At 42.3% G+C, this 15,657-nt stretch overlaps 1 protein-coding gene across 1 annotated transcript in view; it reads left to right on the top strand.

Annotated features, from left to right (window-relative positions):
* The window catches only part of MYO15A (myosin XVA), a 167,372-nt gene that overhangs the window by 49,830 nt on the left and 101,885 nt on the right, over nt 1–15,657 (top strand). Inside the window, exons 18-23 of the mRNA XM_077450192.1 lie at nt 408–532; nt 2,856–2,976; nt 4,197–4,372; nt 6,173–6,257; nt 12,739–12,792; nt 12,948–13,029. Coding sequence (XP_077306318.1) covers nt 408–532; nt 2,856–2,976; nt 4,197–4,372; nt 6,173–6,257; nt 12,739–12,792; nt 12,948–13,029 — 643 coding nt within the window. The remainder of the gene's footprint in view (nt 1–407; nt 533–2,855; nt 2,977–4,196; nt 4,373–6,172; nt 6,258–12,738; nt 12,793–12,947; nt 13,030–15,657) is intronic.

The following is a 15,657-nucleotide window of genomic DNA, read 5'->3' as shown; positions in this document are numbered from 1 at the left end:
AGATAGATTAGGGGAGAGTTGTTACCACTATCAGGTTTTTTTTTTTTTTTTGCCATCTGTGTCCCACTAGGAAGCTTTCACTTTCTGTCCAATAGCTAACATAGGAAACGAAAAGGCAATCCCTCCAAAGTGAGGAAATCTCTGGATGTCGTCAGAACTCGTGTTCCCATTGGAATGTTTCCCATCTATTCCTGTTCTGATGACAACCCAAAATTTGGGTGATAAAGGTAAACAGGACAAATAGAGGGGGTGAACCTGGCGGACTTTAGTTAGACTTTAAAAACAAAGTATTTTGGAGACATTCTTCTGCAGAATGTTATTTAAAAAAATTATCTGTATTTGTACAAGTTGTCCCTTCTACAGTACAGATGTATACGATATATGAGTCTGATCTGTAATGATTGCAGGAGCCTGAGATGTTTGAGGCTGATATTGTGGTCAGTCAGCTGAAATACTCTGGGATCTTGGAGACCATTCGCATACGGAAGGAGGGCTTCCCTGTTCGGATCCCTTTCCATTTCTTCCTGACCAGGTAAAATCGGATTTTCAGCACTATAAATACAATTGTTTAGTACTTTTCAGAGCTATCACTAAATATGTTTAGTATTGTTTTAATTATTTTTTTGTTTTAGGTTTTTTATAGTCTATTTCCCTGGTATTCAACACATGGCCTCCGGCCCTCTGCTTGTGGACCATGGGCTATTGGGCATCATATAGATTGCAAAGTGGCAAAGTGCAGGTACTGGAGGGCTCCCTGTGCTCCGGGATCTGGCACTGAAAGAGAGACTGTGCTGTAGGCAGAGTTATCTGTAACTTCCACTGCCATAACCCTCAACAATGATGTCAGTTGGGGGGTGGTTAATTTCCACTGCCATAACCCTCAACAATGGTGTCAGTATGGGGATGGTTAACTTTCACTGCCGAAAGGGGGTGGGGGGGTTAATTTTTACTGCCATGATCACCAATTGGAGGGGGGGGGGGTCATTAAATTCACTACTACTGACCACCAACTCAGTGCATTAGTACTGACTCCAGTGCTGAGGGTTAATATTGCTTCCACTGACACCAGTGTTGGGGTTAATGTTGCATCAACTGACACCAATGCTGGGAGTTATTGTATCCACTGACACCAATGCTGGGAGTTATTGCGTCCACTGACACTAATTCTGGGAGTTATTGCGTCCACTGACACTAATGTTGGGAGTTATTGCCTCCACTGACACTAATACTGGGAGTTATTGCCTCCACTGACACCAATGCTGGGAGTTATTGTGTCCACTTACACTAATCCTGGGAGTTATTGCGTCCACTGACACTAATGCTGGGAGTTATTGCCTCCACTGACACTAATGTTGGGAGTTATTGCCTCGACTCACACTAATGCTGGGAGTTATTGCCTCCACTGACACCAATGCTGGGAGTTATTGTGTCCACTGACACCAATGCTGGGAGTTATTGTGTCCACTTACACTAATGCCGGGAGTTATTGCATCCACTGACACTAATGCTGGGAGTTATTGCGTCCACTGACACCAGTGCTGGGAGTTATTGCATCCACTGACACTAATGTTGGGAGTTATTGCCTCCACCGACACTAATGCTGGGAGTTATTGCGTCCACTGACACCAATGCTGGGAGTTATTGCCTCCACTGACACCAATGCTGGGAGTTATTGTGTCCACTGACACTAATGCTGGGAGTTATTGCATCCACTGACACTAATGTTGGGAGTTATTGTGTCCACTGACACCAATGCTGGGAGTTATTGTGTCCACTTACACTAATGCTGGGAGTTATTGCATCCACTGACACTAATGCTGGGAGTTATTGCGTCCACTGACACCAGTGCTGGGAGTTATTGCATCCACTGACACTAATGCTGGGAGTTATTGCGTCCACTGACACTAATGTTGGGAGTTATTGCCTCCACTGACACTAATGCTGGGAGTTATTGCCTCCACTGACACCAATGCTGGGAGTTATTGTGTCCACTGACACTAATGCTGGGAGTTATTGCGTCCACTGACACTAATGCTGGGAGTTATTGCCTCCACTGACACTAATGTTGGGAGTTATTGCCTCCACTGACACTAATGCTGGGAGTTATTGCCTCCACTGACACCAATGCTGGGAGTTATTGTGTCCACTGACACCAATGCTGGGAGTTATTGTGTCCACTGACACCAATGCTGGGAGTTATTGTGTCCACTTACACTAATCCTGGGAGTTATTGCATCCACTGACACTAATGCTGGGAGTTATTGCGTCCACTGACACCAGTGCTGGTAGTTATTGCCTCTACTGACACCAATGCTGGGGGCTATTATTGCGTTCATTGCAACCAATGTTGAGGTTATTATTGTTTTCACTGATCAGGGTTTTTATTGCACTCACTGACACCAATTTCCAGGGTTATTTCTGCACTTACTGACACCAATTCTACGGATTATTATTTTATTCACTGGCACCAATGCTGGGGGTCAATATTGCACTCACTGACACCAATTCTACGGATTATTATTTTACTCACTGGCACCAATGTTGGGGGTTATTATTGCACTTGTTGACATCGATGCTGGGGGGTTACCGCACTCCATCTTCTTCAGTGTGCACTGTAATATGTTGCAAAGGATGCAGCAGAACTGTAATTTTTGGGCATTGAGGTGCAAAATTGTGCTGCTATTGTGTGGTTCTATGGAAGTGTCGACCACCCCTGGTCTATTACATCATATTCTAATACTAATATTCATCACTAAATGGCATGAGTTACACACTTATTGGTGTACAGTATATCAGTATAGCTTCCTTGAACTTTTTAGCATCCTGTTTAATTGCACTTCATCTTAAATCCCCAGGTATCGCTGTGTTATGGACCTGGGACGTAATATCCATGCAGACGGGCAGATATGTGTGACTTTGCTGAGAAAATTGTGTCCGTCTGTATCCCCCAATATGTACTGCATTGGGGTCAGCAAGGTATTTACTACAACCTGAACATGACATGGGCTGAACCGGCATTCAATTCCAATCCAAAGAATCAAGCAGTTTTCTATTGGATGATGTCAGGGAATCTTACTATCTATCTATATATGTTTTACTGTAATCAAAATGATCTAATATTTTCTCTATCTGTCTATCTATCTATATGTCTCTTTCGTTCTTTCTTTCTATCTTTCTTTCATTCTATCTCCGTTTCTTTCTTTCTATCTTTCTTTCTCTTTCTACCTATCTCTCTCTCTCTCTTTCGTTCGATCTATCTTTCTTTCTTTCTCGCTTTCATTCTCTCTTTCTTTATATCGCTCTTTCTTTCTCTTTCTATCTATCTCTTTCTTTCTCTCTATCTCTCTCTCTCTTTCATTCTTTTTATCTCTCTCTTTCATTCTATCTCTCTCTCTCTCTCTCTTTCATTCTTTCTTTCTAACTCCTTCACTTTCGTTCTTTCTTTCTATCTATCTCTCTTTCGTTCTTTCTGTCTTTCTATATCTCTTTCTATGTCTCTTTCTTTCTTTCTCTCTCTCTCTCTCTCTCTTTGTATCTATCTCTTTATATCTTTCTTTCTTTCTTTCTCTCTTTTTCTTTCTATCCATCTCTTTTTCTCTTTCTTTCTTTTTCGTTAGTTCGTTCTTTCTGTCTATCTCTCTTTCGTTCTTTCTTTCTACCTCTCTTTCTTTGTATTTATCTTTCTTTCTCTTTTGTTCATTCTATCTATCTTCTTTTCTTTCTATCTCTCTTTCTTTCTTTCTTTCTTTCTTTCTTTCTTTCTGTCTCTCTCTCTTTCTTTCTATCTCTCTTTTTCTTTCTTTCTATCCATCTCTCTTTTTCTTTTTTTTCTTTTTCATTTGTTCTTTATTTCTATCTATCTCTCTTTCTCTCTCTCTCTCTCTCTCTCTCTCTCTCTTTCTTTCTTTCTTTCCTTTCTTTCCTATCTATCTACATACTATTAAATCAATCATAAGAATAATAGTAGATAGTTATTTAAAAGGCAGCCTTGTTGTGATATTGTACTTCTTTATATAGATTCTGGATAAAGGAAGGTGAATTCACACACAATTGTATAATAAATATTCTGATATATAGTGGCAGAGTAGTTTGTACTATCCTATCATCCAGAATATTTGGTATTCACATGTCTTGTCTTAGTCGTTCTTGCCAATACTGACATTCAGATCCCCTCTCTCTTTTCTTTTTCACTTCAGCTTTTCATGAAGGAGAATCTCTACCAGCAACTGGAAAGTAAACGGGACCAACTAATGAATAAGGCAGCTGTGACTCTACAGCGATACAGCCGCGGGTACCTCACCCGGAAACGTTACACCACATTGCGATACCAGATCATTAATCTGCAGGCACTGGCACGAGGCTACTTGGCTAGGTATGAATGAAATATAAAACTTGAGGGTGGACTGATCTTGAGAAACCAGCCTATCAGCTAAATTGCAGTGTTGTAGAGCTCATCTCACTACTTGAGTAAACAGCAGTGAAAATTATTATTAGCAGTGCTTTATGTTTTAATCTATGGCATGGGAAGCTGCAAATAATTAGTAGCTCTGCATACTGTTCTATGCATGACCACTGCAAGTACTTCTCACCCATTAAATTTAAATTTTTACTTTGTAAGATGAAAGTATAGTATATCTGTATCCAAAAACATTGGGATAAAGCAAGAAATGGGGGAGTGGAGGGGAGGCTTCCTTCACTTTTGTGCTGGGGACACAACAGGAAGTGAGAGCAAATCTCTCCAAAATGAGGAGGAATTCCCTCTTAAGCCCCATACACACTATCAGATTTTCTGCTGATTTTATCCTTCAGATTTACCAAAACCATGTAGTGCAAGGGCCTGTCTGATTGCATACAAATTGAAACTCCTAAGGTTTGACCTCATATTATATGGTTTTGGTAAATCTGAAGGAAAAAAATCTGCAAAAAATCTGATAGTGTGTATGAGGCTTTCGACACTTGTCACCAGAGCACCACCTTTTGGGAAGGTGCAGCGTGAAGCCATAGCTCCCAACTGTGTCTGATTTCGAGGGACTGTCCCTGATTTGGAGCAATGTCCCTCAGTCCCTCATTCCTCCTCATTTGTCCCTCATTTTGGTCTGATCTATATAGATGTATATAAAATGCACTTTTTATCTATCAAAAAAGTGTTTTCCAGTGCTAAACCTAAATCCTCTTCCTAGTTGGGTATGGAGACGAGTAAAGGGAAGATGCCCCCCCCATCTCCCGTCTCCATACCATTGCAGGGCAGAAGCAATGTCAAAACATCACTTCCGCACATAGCTCTTAAAGGGCCATTTTTCCTTCTTTTTTTTTTTTTTCATTGCATTTTAGTGTAAATATGAGATCTGAGGTCTTTTTGACCCCAGACCTCATATTTAAGAGTCCTGTCATGCTTACTTACTATTACACGGGATGTTTACATTCCTTGTAATAAGAATAAAAGTAACAACATTTTTATTTTTTATTTTTTTAAGAACAGTGTAAAAATAAAAACGAAATGGTAAAATAAATAAGAAACGCGCCCTGTCCCACCAAGCTCGCGTGCAGAAGCTAATGCATACGTGAGTAGCGCTGCATATGAAAACGGTGTTCAAACCACACATGTGAGGTATCGCCGCGATCGGGAAGAGCAAGAGCAATAATTCTAGCTCTAGACCTCCTCTGTAACTCAAAACATGCAACCTGTAGAATTTTTTAAACGTCGCCTATGGAGATTTTTGAGGGTGAAGGTTTGTTGCCATTCCACGAGCGGGCGCAATTTTGAAGTGTGACATGTTGGGTATCAATTTACTCGGCGTAACATTATCTTTCACCATATAGAAATAAAAATTGGGCTAACATTACTCTTGTCTTAATTTTTAATTAAAAAAAGTGAATTTTTTCTAAAAAAAAGTGCGCTTGTAAGACCGTTGCACAAATACGGTGTGACAGAAAGTATTGCAACGACCGCCGTTTTATTCTCTAGGGTGTTAGAAAAAAAGTGTATAACATTTGGGGGTTCTAAGTAATTTTCTAGCAAAAAAAACCCAGTTTTTAACTTGTTAACAACAAATCTCAAAAAGAGGCCCGGTCTTTAAGTGTTTAAAATACTTGTATAGAATGTACTGGCAAAAACAACATTTTCTTCAAAAAGGTATTTTTCTGGAAAGTGAAATTTTCTTTCCATCACCAGACGGAGGTATCAGAATTATCGGAGGAGTTTGCAGAGGTTCCGAGCTGTGGTCCGTATGTACGTGAACCGGAGAAGATATCTGAGGGTAAGTTGATGAGTCATTGGTGTAATTTTAGGAAAATTTTATTATTACAGGCATTTATATGACACTTTACATACTGCACATTCATATACATAGCTTGCCATTACTTTTCATGGTTTTTATTAATTGTTTTGGTAAAACAATAAAGAACAGTCAGTAGAACAGCGAACAATCCTCGCTTGATCCAAATGTGTCAGATAAACAGATAAACAAAAGAACAAACAAAGCAATGTGGGGCCTAGTCCAGACAAGTGAAGACCCAACACACAGGTTATGTCTGCTATGTGGCCCCCCCAACACATTTTAACCAGAATGTGAGGCAAGACAGTAACCAGAACGTTTAAACGACATCCAATTCGCAATAGCAGGAGATTTTGTCCTTCTCTCTATGGAGCCGGTTCATATACCTTCTCAGCGGGTCCAGTGCGTTTTGCACAAAAACGATGTGTATCTTTTGGTCTGTTTCAGGTCCGAATTCAGCCCAAAATTCGAGCTGAAATTGGACCTGAAAAGGTGAACCAGCACGCACCAGACCCCTGCTGTGAACCGAGCCTAATGCCCTGTACACACGGTCGGATTTTCCGACGGAAAAGGTCCGATCGGATTATGTTGTTGGAAAATCCGATCGTGTGTGGGCTCTATCAGACTTTTTCCGTTGGAAATCCCGACGGAAAAAGTTTGAGAGCTAGATCTAAAATTTTCCGACAACAAAATCCGATCTGATTTTTTACGATCGTTTGTAGAGAATTCCGACGGACAAAGTGCCACGCATGCTCAGATTAAATTACGAGACCAAAGCTATTGGCTACTGGCTTCTACGTAGTCCCGTCATATGTAACGAAGTTCACTTCGTTCCGAACGATCAGATTTCCCGACAACTTTGTCCGACCATTTGTATGCAAGACAAGTTTGGCACAAAATGGATTTTGTTGTCGGAATGTCCGACCATGTGTACAAGGCACAACTGTTTTAATTTCTAAAATATATGCTATTTTGGTCACCTGGCCATACACACTATTAGATTTTCTGCAGATTTTTGTCTTCAGGTTTACCAAAACCATGTAGTGCAAGGGCCTGCTTGATTGCATACAAATTGAAACTCCTAAGGTTTGACCTCATATTATATGGTTTGGTAAATACAAAGACAAAAATCAGCAGAAAATGTAATAGTGTGTATATATTGGGTCTTATTTTAGCAGCAATGTTTGGTCATCAGCCCATCCCAGCATGCTCATTGCACAATATAGTAGCAGAAGCACACTGATGAGTTCATACTTCTGCTCTCCCCTCCTGTAGGCATGCTATCAGTGTCAGACCAACAGAACAGAACCTGACTGGTTTAGAGCCGGGGGTCTCCAAACTTTTCAGTAGGAGAGCTACATTGTGTAAATTACAAATCAGGGTTACCATAGGAATTAGTGGCGGCCCGTCCATAAGGGGTGCACGAATGCTGTCCCCCCTATGCATGCGTCTGGCCCCCTAATCTACATGCAGGATGCATGGATTGCAATCAGGGGAGGGGGGGGGGGTTGAAGCATGTGATTAGAGCCTCTAATAGGCTCTCTAAATGCTCTAATAGGCTTCAAAAGAGGGTGGGCTCGAGGGCGGGGGCAGATCACTGAACTCCGGGCCCACCCAGTTGCGTGACAATAGCGAATGAATATTCGCTATTGTAAAACTGATTCTGCCTCCCAGTCAATCAGGAAACGGGTCCTGAGACCCATTTCCCGATTGGCCGAAAGGGGAAGCTACCCTATTGGCCAAGGGAGGAGGAGGGAGGAGATGCATGGCGAGGACACCGACATGATGCAGAGAAGGAAACACTGGGAAAGCCTGCTGCCCATCGCCCAGAGGAAAGCACTGCCCGGGGTAAGTGTTGCAGGTGACAGACCGACCCCAACCCGAAGGGGGGGTGGTGTTACAGAAGGTGACAGGGGGGGTGTGGCTGGCTGGCTGGGCACTGTTTGCTGCCCCCCTAAGATAATATATATACCACCGGCCACACACTGATCTGAATCCTCACTTACACCAAGCCCTCATCAAAGTCCCTTCTTACATAGGGGTCCCATCAGAGTCCCCCCTTACATCAGGGTCCCCATCAGAGTCCCTGCTTACATCAGGGTCCCCATCAGAGTCCCCCCTTACATCAGGGTCCCCATCAGAGTCCTCTTTACATCAAGGTGCTCATCATAGCCCCCCTTACAAGGTTCACAGCAGAGCCTCTTCTTACATTAGGGCCCCCAGCAGAGTGCCTTTTTATATCAGAGTCCCTATACTCAGTCCCTAATCCTCAGTCAGTACACATTGATGATATACCACTGACCCTAGCTGTGGGTCAAAAAAAGTCTTGTAGCAGACCGCATATGGCCCACAAGCCCTAGTTTGGGCATTCCTAGTTTGGAGTATCAACTAGTTTTGCACTGGTATCGGTACTGGTGCCAATACTGAGTATTTTCACGAGTACTCGTGAAAATGCTCCGATACTTGAAACTGATACCTTTGCGGTATGATTTGCGCCAAAACAAAATGAATGGCTCAAATCACACTGCAAAGAATCGCATGCGATTTGAACAGGAATGCGGTGCAATTCCTATCTGAGTCGCATGCGGTTTTCCCCACCGCTCCCGTGTGAACCCAGGCTTGTCATAGTGATTTCAGCCTGGGTTCAAACAGGAGCGATGGGGAAAACCGCATGCAATTCAAACAGGAATCGCACCGCATTTCTGATGAAATATCATGCAATTCTTTGCAGTGCAATTTTAGCCCATTCATTTTGAATGAGCTGGAATCGCACGCAAGGGTATTGGTACTCAGCGAGTACTTGAGCGAATGTATTGATACTCGTACTCGCCGGCAAGAAAATGGTATTGGTTCAACCTTAGTATCAACCTACTCCAAATGTGAGTCCTGTTGTGCCCAATTTACAGGAGGCTTATATCCATTAGATCCAGTTACTTGTTAGTTCTACATAAAATATTTCTTGTTGATTACAACACTGTATTAAATATTTTCTTTCATGAGAATTTTTATAGTTTAGGTAAGTGGTACAGAATAGAATACCAGTCTGATAACAGAGATGAAATTCCATATACACATTCCTGATAATTGTCACCTCATCTCATCAATACTTAATTCAATCAAAAATTCTGATTGATTCTCATATAAAAAATAAAAGTCTACCACACGTTCATAACATTATCAGACTGAAAGATTTAAGGGCTTATTCTAAAGTGTGCAGAAATTGTAAAATATTTTTTTTTTCACTAATTATTTTATCCCCAAAAATAATAAAACAATACACTGAAAAAATATACAAGTCTAAAATAAAAATACCAAGCGCTTTGGAAACTGCTTAAAAATAATTTGGTTTTCCGCCTGCATGAGTCAGAAATGTTCTGCTTTTATTTTTTTATATTTATTTGCGCTGCTTGTCCGAGCTCAAAGTCCAGCAGTCAGCTTCTGTATAAAACACAAAGGCACAGCCTACATACACATCAATGATATAGCCTGAGACCTGCACTGCTTCCATCCTTCATAAGCAAAATTCATTTGGAAGCCAAAATATACCTTCCATTCAAATCAGCTTCCAAGTTCATCAAAGCAAACGGTGTGCACAATCTTACAGATCATTTTCTTCCCAAAGCAGCCATAGCCTGGGTAAAAAAGCCTGTCACCTGCCAGCATGCTACGTAGAAGGACCCTTGCTCTATGTATGGACACAGTGGTCTCTCTGCAGAGGCCCAACACTCCACATGATGAGTGAGAGCAAGAGCTCTCCAATTAGCAAAGCACGTGCTCCCTGTCATTACGGAAATATCAGTGTTAGGTGGAGTGACTGTCACATGTTCAGCTGAGATCTTATAACAGGGCAGTGCAGTAGTAAGCAATGTGTTCTGGCACAGAGAGAAAAGTGACTGTTGTTAATATCGGTGATATCACTGCTCCAGAGCCTTTCAATCCCTAAACTATAAATAAGTATGACCTGAACAGGGCTGGACCAGGCCGCACCTTGCCCAGCTTCGAGGAGACAACCGATCAGTGAATGCAAACTACAGAACAGCATGAAGCAAGTACGCTTTGCTCCAGAAGAGGGGCCCAGTGTGAGTCATTCTGCTTCTTCCCTGGGGATGCATTAGGGGGCTGGTCAGCGGTGGGCTTCTACATAGAGGGCTGAGAGGAACCAAAGGCTAATAGAGCCATTATTTTGGGCATGGAGCCACACGAAAAAGTGAGATTTGAGGTGCACCAAAGATCGCAACATTATCATGGTAGTAGAGGAGGGGAAGGACAAAATCCTGTGTTTGCTCAATGCTCACCAAGACAAGGGCCCATCATCAGACTATTGTAATGGATCCTGGAAAGCGGAGCCTTTAATCTCACTGCATCTCATCATCAAGGAGTTCCAGTAAGACTGTCACTGCTACCCAAGGAAGGGGACCTTAGTGGCCCCAGAACATTGCTGTTCTGTTTGGTGGTGAATGAATGCCCTGTTTCTAGTTTCCTACCATCACTTTGAAGAATTGGTAAGGTGCAATATAATAAATGTCTGCTTTTGGGTTTAATACCACTTTAACCCATGGCCTTTCCCCAATCCCTAAACTTTACCCTTAACCTACCTAACCCTAATCCAGTGTTGGTCAACTTTCTTAAAGAGGAATTAAACTCTGCTATATATCTTTCTTTTAAATGGGCCCCAGTGGGTTTATACCAGTCTTCCAGCGTTGCTCTGTCAGCTGGTCCCAGTTGTGTTGCTCTTCTCCCAGTCTTTCTTCCATGTTCAGTCTGTTCGACTGCTTGAATGGCCATGGAACAATGAAACCATTCCTGTGCATGCACACAGGAGTCACTTCAGTATGGCACAGATGGGCGCCATAAATGTACGCTGAGCTGCACATGCTTGGCTCAGTGTACATTACTGTTTACATACAGGGAGATACATTTATGACAAAAGAGAACTCTGCCTTTCTGCGGGCTCACTACTATTAAAAGGCAGTAAGGAAACACACACCACTGTCTGCAGGGACCTCAGGGGCTGTTCAGAAATTCCCATAGGGCCAGAGATTGGGTACCAGGGCCTCAAGCTCTAAAACTTATCTTAAACATCAGATCAAATTTTTACTATACATGCCAGCTGTAATATTACTATTTAGATTATGCAATGACTTCTGTTATAAACCTAAACTGGCCCTGACAACAACAAAGTGCCAAAGATCATATTAAGTGAATTCAATTCTAAGGTTAACTATAGGAGACTGGAGAATGCTGTAGAACATGGTTATAGATGGTTGGAGACTCTAGACATCTTGTAGGATGTTGTCAGAGACTGTAGACATACTGCAGGACATGGTAGGAAACTGTAGACATGATGTAGGACATGGTCAGAGAGTGTAGACATACTGCAGGACATGGTCAGAGACTGTAGACATGCTGCAGGACATGGTCCGAGACTGTAGACATGCTGCAGGACATGGTCCGAGACTGTAGACATGCTGCAGGACATGGTCCGAGACTGTAGACATGCTGCAGGACGTGGTCAGAGACTGTAGACATACTGAATGACATGGTCAGTGACTGTAGACATGATGTAGGACATGGTCAGAGCCTGTAGACATCCTGCAGGACATGGTCAAAGACTGTAGACATGATGTAGGACATGGTCAAAGACTGTAGAAATGATGTAGGACATGGTCAGAGCCTGTAGACATGCTGCAGGACATGATCAGAGACTGTAGACATGATGTAGGACATGGTCAGAGACTGTAGACATGATGTAGGACATGGTCAGAGACTGTAGACATGATGTAGGACATGGTCAGAGACTGTAGACATTCTGTAGGACATGATCAGAGACTGTAGGCGAGTAATTCTCAACCAGGGTCCCGTGGAACCCTAGGGTTCCTCCAGAGGTTGCTAGGGGCTCCTTCAGCATTGGGCAATTTCTGCCACTCAGATAAGTTACCACTGACACCATTGATTTTTTTTTAGCTACCTGTAAGGAGGTAATTCTTCCCAATGACCACAAGTGTAAGGACCATTCCTTTAACTGACCATCACATGAATGTATCAGTGTCGTAGTGAGTAGTAAATTTCACATTTTTAGCAGGGGTTCCCCGAGACCAGAGAACTATATCAAGGGTTCCTCTGTGTTGAAAAGGTTGAGAAAGGCTGCTGTAGACATGATGTAGGACATGGTCAGAGCCTGTAGACATGCTGCATGACATGGTTTGTGACTGTAATCTGTAATATTTACATGAGGCAGTAACCTCTGTTATCAGCTATATATAGGTGGATTCTTTAATGATCTACATTCCTGCAATAGATACTTGTGTAAGCTGTATAACAAAATGCTGCACTTTATTTCAACTATGTAAAGTGTGCAAATGTAGAGGAAATTAGAATAATGTTTTTTTGGGGGGTCGTGTGACCATCATGCTGGTATCTTATATGTATCTATAGCTTACATTTCTGTATCCTGTGCTCATAGATGAAGGCTGAGGTCCGCAGGCAGGCTGAAGAGGAACGCAAGAAGGCCGAGCAGGTAGGTGCTGCTACTAATATAAGTCATAATTCATTCATATACCACACAGTGTTAAAAAAATTGTACAAATGTCTCCGCTGCCTGTAGAAAGAGTACACATTTGAACTATCTCATTTTGCTGATTGCATCTTTCTGTCTTTCCTTGTTATTTCCAGGAACTGACTAAAAGGGAAGTGTTCAATGTCACTAATCTGGAGCTCCCAGCTGAACTGGCTGGACTCCTTCGCACAGCACCAGGTAAGTTGCACACTTAGGGGAAATAAAGCTTAAGTGTGACCAAAAAATGTTTTGTCTTTAGCTAAGCATCAGTAAGTTACTTCTAATGCAGTGTTTTTCATCTGGGGTTCCCTTTGGGCTCCCACCGGGCATCGTAAAATTGTCCTGGATTGGAGTAATGAGTTGGGCCAGCCTCCAGCACCATAACAAGCAATAACACTCTATGACCACGAGGCACAGTGTCATTTGTTACTAGATATGATGTTGGTGACTGGCATGATTGCACTATGACAATGCATGATGCTGATCCAAGGCAGGTGGTATGCAGGCCTATCCACAGCATTCAGGAGAGGATGGACGACCACCTCCTCCAGACCTGCTCCACCTCCTGCCTTCTGCTGCCCTGCTATCACCAGAAGGTAGAGCCCTGATATGAAGAGGGGACTGTGTGATTGGGAGGCTCTGTGATGGGGAGCTGTGTGATTAGTGGGCTTTGTGATGGGGTGACCTAAGTGATTGGGGGACCCCTGGTGTGAAGAAAAGCTTCTGATTGTAATTTTATTGAGGAGGTTGTGTGCATTGTCCCAGGCTCATATTTTCCATTGATAAGTAAGGCTGACATTAATTACATTTCAGACTGGGTGCCTCCAGATTTTGCATACTTTTAAAGGGTGCTGTTAATGTAAAAAGGTTGAGAAACACTATTGTAATGATGTGTGTCCCACTGGTGGCTGCTGCTTCTTTCTTGATAAATGTTACTTATATGCAGCCTCTGATGGTGAAAGTTCTGGTGGGGAAACTGCATACCCCCCAACACCTATCAGCAAAAGTGTGCCGGCATAGGACATGCCCCTTGCCACGCCCCTTAAAGGAGAATTGTACAAAAAAACAAGGCTGGTTAAACCCACAAGTACTTTTTTTACTGCTACTATTCCTTTATATTGACTTGTGGAATATACAAATGCAGCAATTTAGAATTCAGATGAAAGGTTTAGCGCTGGAAAACACTTTTTGATAGCTAAAAAGTGCATTTTTTATACATCTATATGATCTATATGGATCAGACCAAAATGAGGGACAAATGAGGAGGAATGAGGGACTGAGGGACATTGCTCCAAATCGGGGACAGTCCCGTGAAATCAGGGACAGTTGGGAGCTATGAAACTGACAATTGGGACTGAAGCACAGCAATGACTCTCGCTGTGCAGCTGCTTCATTAAGAATACATCTTGTATTCTTTACATGTGCTCCCACTGTGGAGATTCTCATGAATTTAGTAGTGTTAGGACTGCAAGCAATGCACAGGGTGTCGTGAAGAGGCCTTGCAGCTTACGTATGTTTTTGCAAAGGTGTGCTAACTAGGCCCTGTTTTTAACACAGACTGTTGGACAGGTTAATTTGGTTGGTAAGCAGACTGGTTGGTGAGTTGAGCTGGGAATTTCCTTTGTCTTTCATGCTTTTGCCCTTCCATGTGCTCCTTGCTGTGAAGGCCAGTTATAGGTGGGGGCAGGGGCCATCTCTTTGTTACAGCTTCTCTTAAAGAGCCATCACTGGTCTTTTCTCTGGAAAGAAAAGGCCAGTTATAGGTGGGGGCAGGGGCCATCTCTTTGCTGAAGCTTCTCTTAAAGAGCCATCACTGGTCTTTTCCCTGGAAAGAAAAGAAGCCGGAAGAAATTTAGATGCTTGTCTTTGTTGTGCAGAGTATTGAAATCATGCGCTGGAAGCTTCTTGTTTGCAGCAATAGCTTTACTTTTATGGAGGATTAGCATTGCATGCCTTTACAGCATGAGGAAACATGAGACAGGAACTAACCACAAACAAGTGCACTAAACTTAGATAGATGGTACATCCTGTCATATCATAGAATACACATTATTACACTATCATACTACAGCGCCACCTGCTGCATAGATAAGTATAATGCATACAGTATATATTTCGCAGTACAGTACTTTACATTACATGCTGTTGTTCTACCAACAGTCTTTAGCCCAATTGTGCAGCATTTTCATTGTTCTGCTTAAAGCTGCCCTCCAAACACATATTAAAGAATAAAGGACTTCTGTATATAATTTTATAAATAAAGTAAAAAATGTTTTAAATGTACAAACACTGTAGAGCTGAACTCAGACTAGGAGAAGGAGGGAAAGTACTTTGAGCCAATTTAATTTTACTCCATGCATGCATGGAGAGAGCAGGCTGAGCAAAGGCAGGATCAGTGCGCTGTTGCCCCCTCATTGTCCAATCAGCAGGTGGGGGTGTGTTCCAGACCATGCTAAGGTGTTGCATCAATGGGGATGTTGAGGTCTGTCTGGCGGGGATGCTCTAATCAAAAGACCACTTCCAAAGAATTATAAATTCTTTGGCAGTTGAAAAAGCTCACATATTGATGGGACACTGTTAATGATGGATATTTGGGGTTGATTTACTAAATCTGGAGAGTGCAAAATCAGGTGCAGATGGACATGGTAGCCAATCAGCTTCTAACTTCAGCTTGTACGATTATTGTACAGCGATCAGCTGCTTCTATACAGGGGGCCTTGAGAAAGCTTGCCTATGTCATGGTTAATGGTTAACGAGGTTAGCATTTACGGATTCACAAAAGGCAAGGAAGTGAGCCAAATGCTTTTTTTAATAGATGGTAATAAA

This window comes from Lithobates pipiens, unplaced genomic scaffold, assembly GCF_037356315.1.
Source record: "Lithobates pipiens isolate NorthernLeopardFrog02 unplaced genomic scaffold, aLitPip1_a1.2 Scaffold_22, whole genome shotgun sequence".
Classification (NCBI taxonomy): domain Eukaryota; kingdom Metazoa; phylum Chordata; class Amphibia; order Anura; family Ranidae; genus Lithobates; species Lithobates pipiens.
This window is presented reverse-complemented; position numbering and strand designations above follow the sequence as displayed.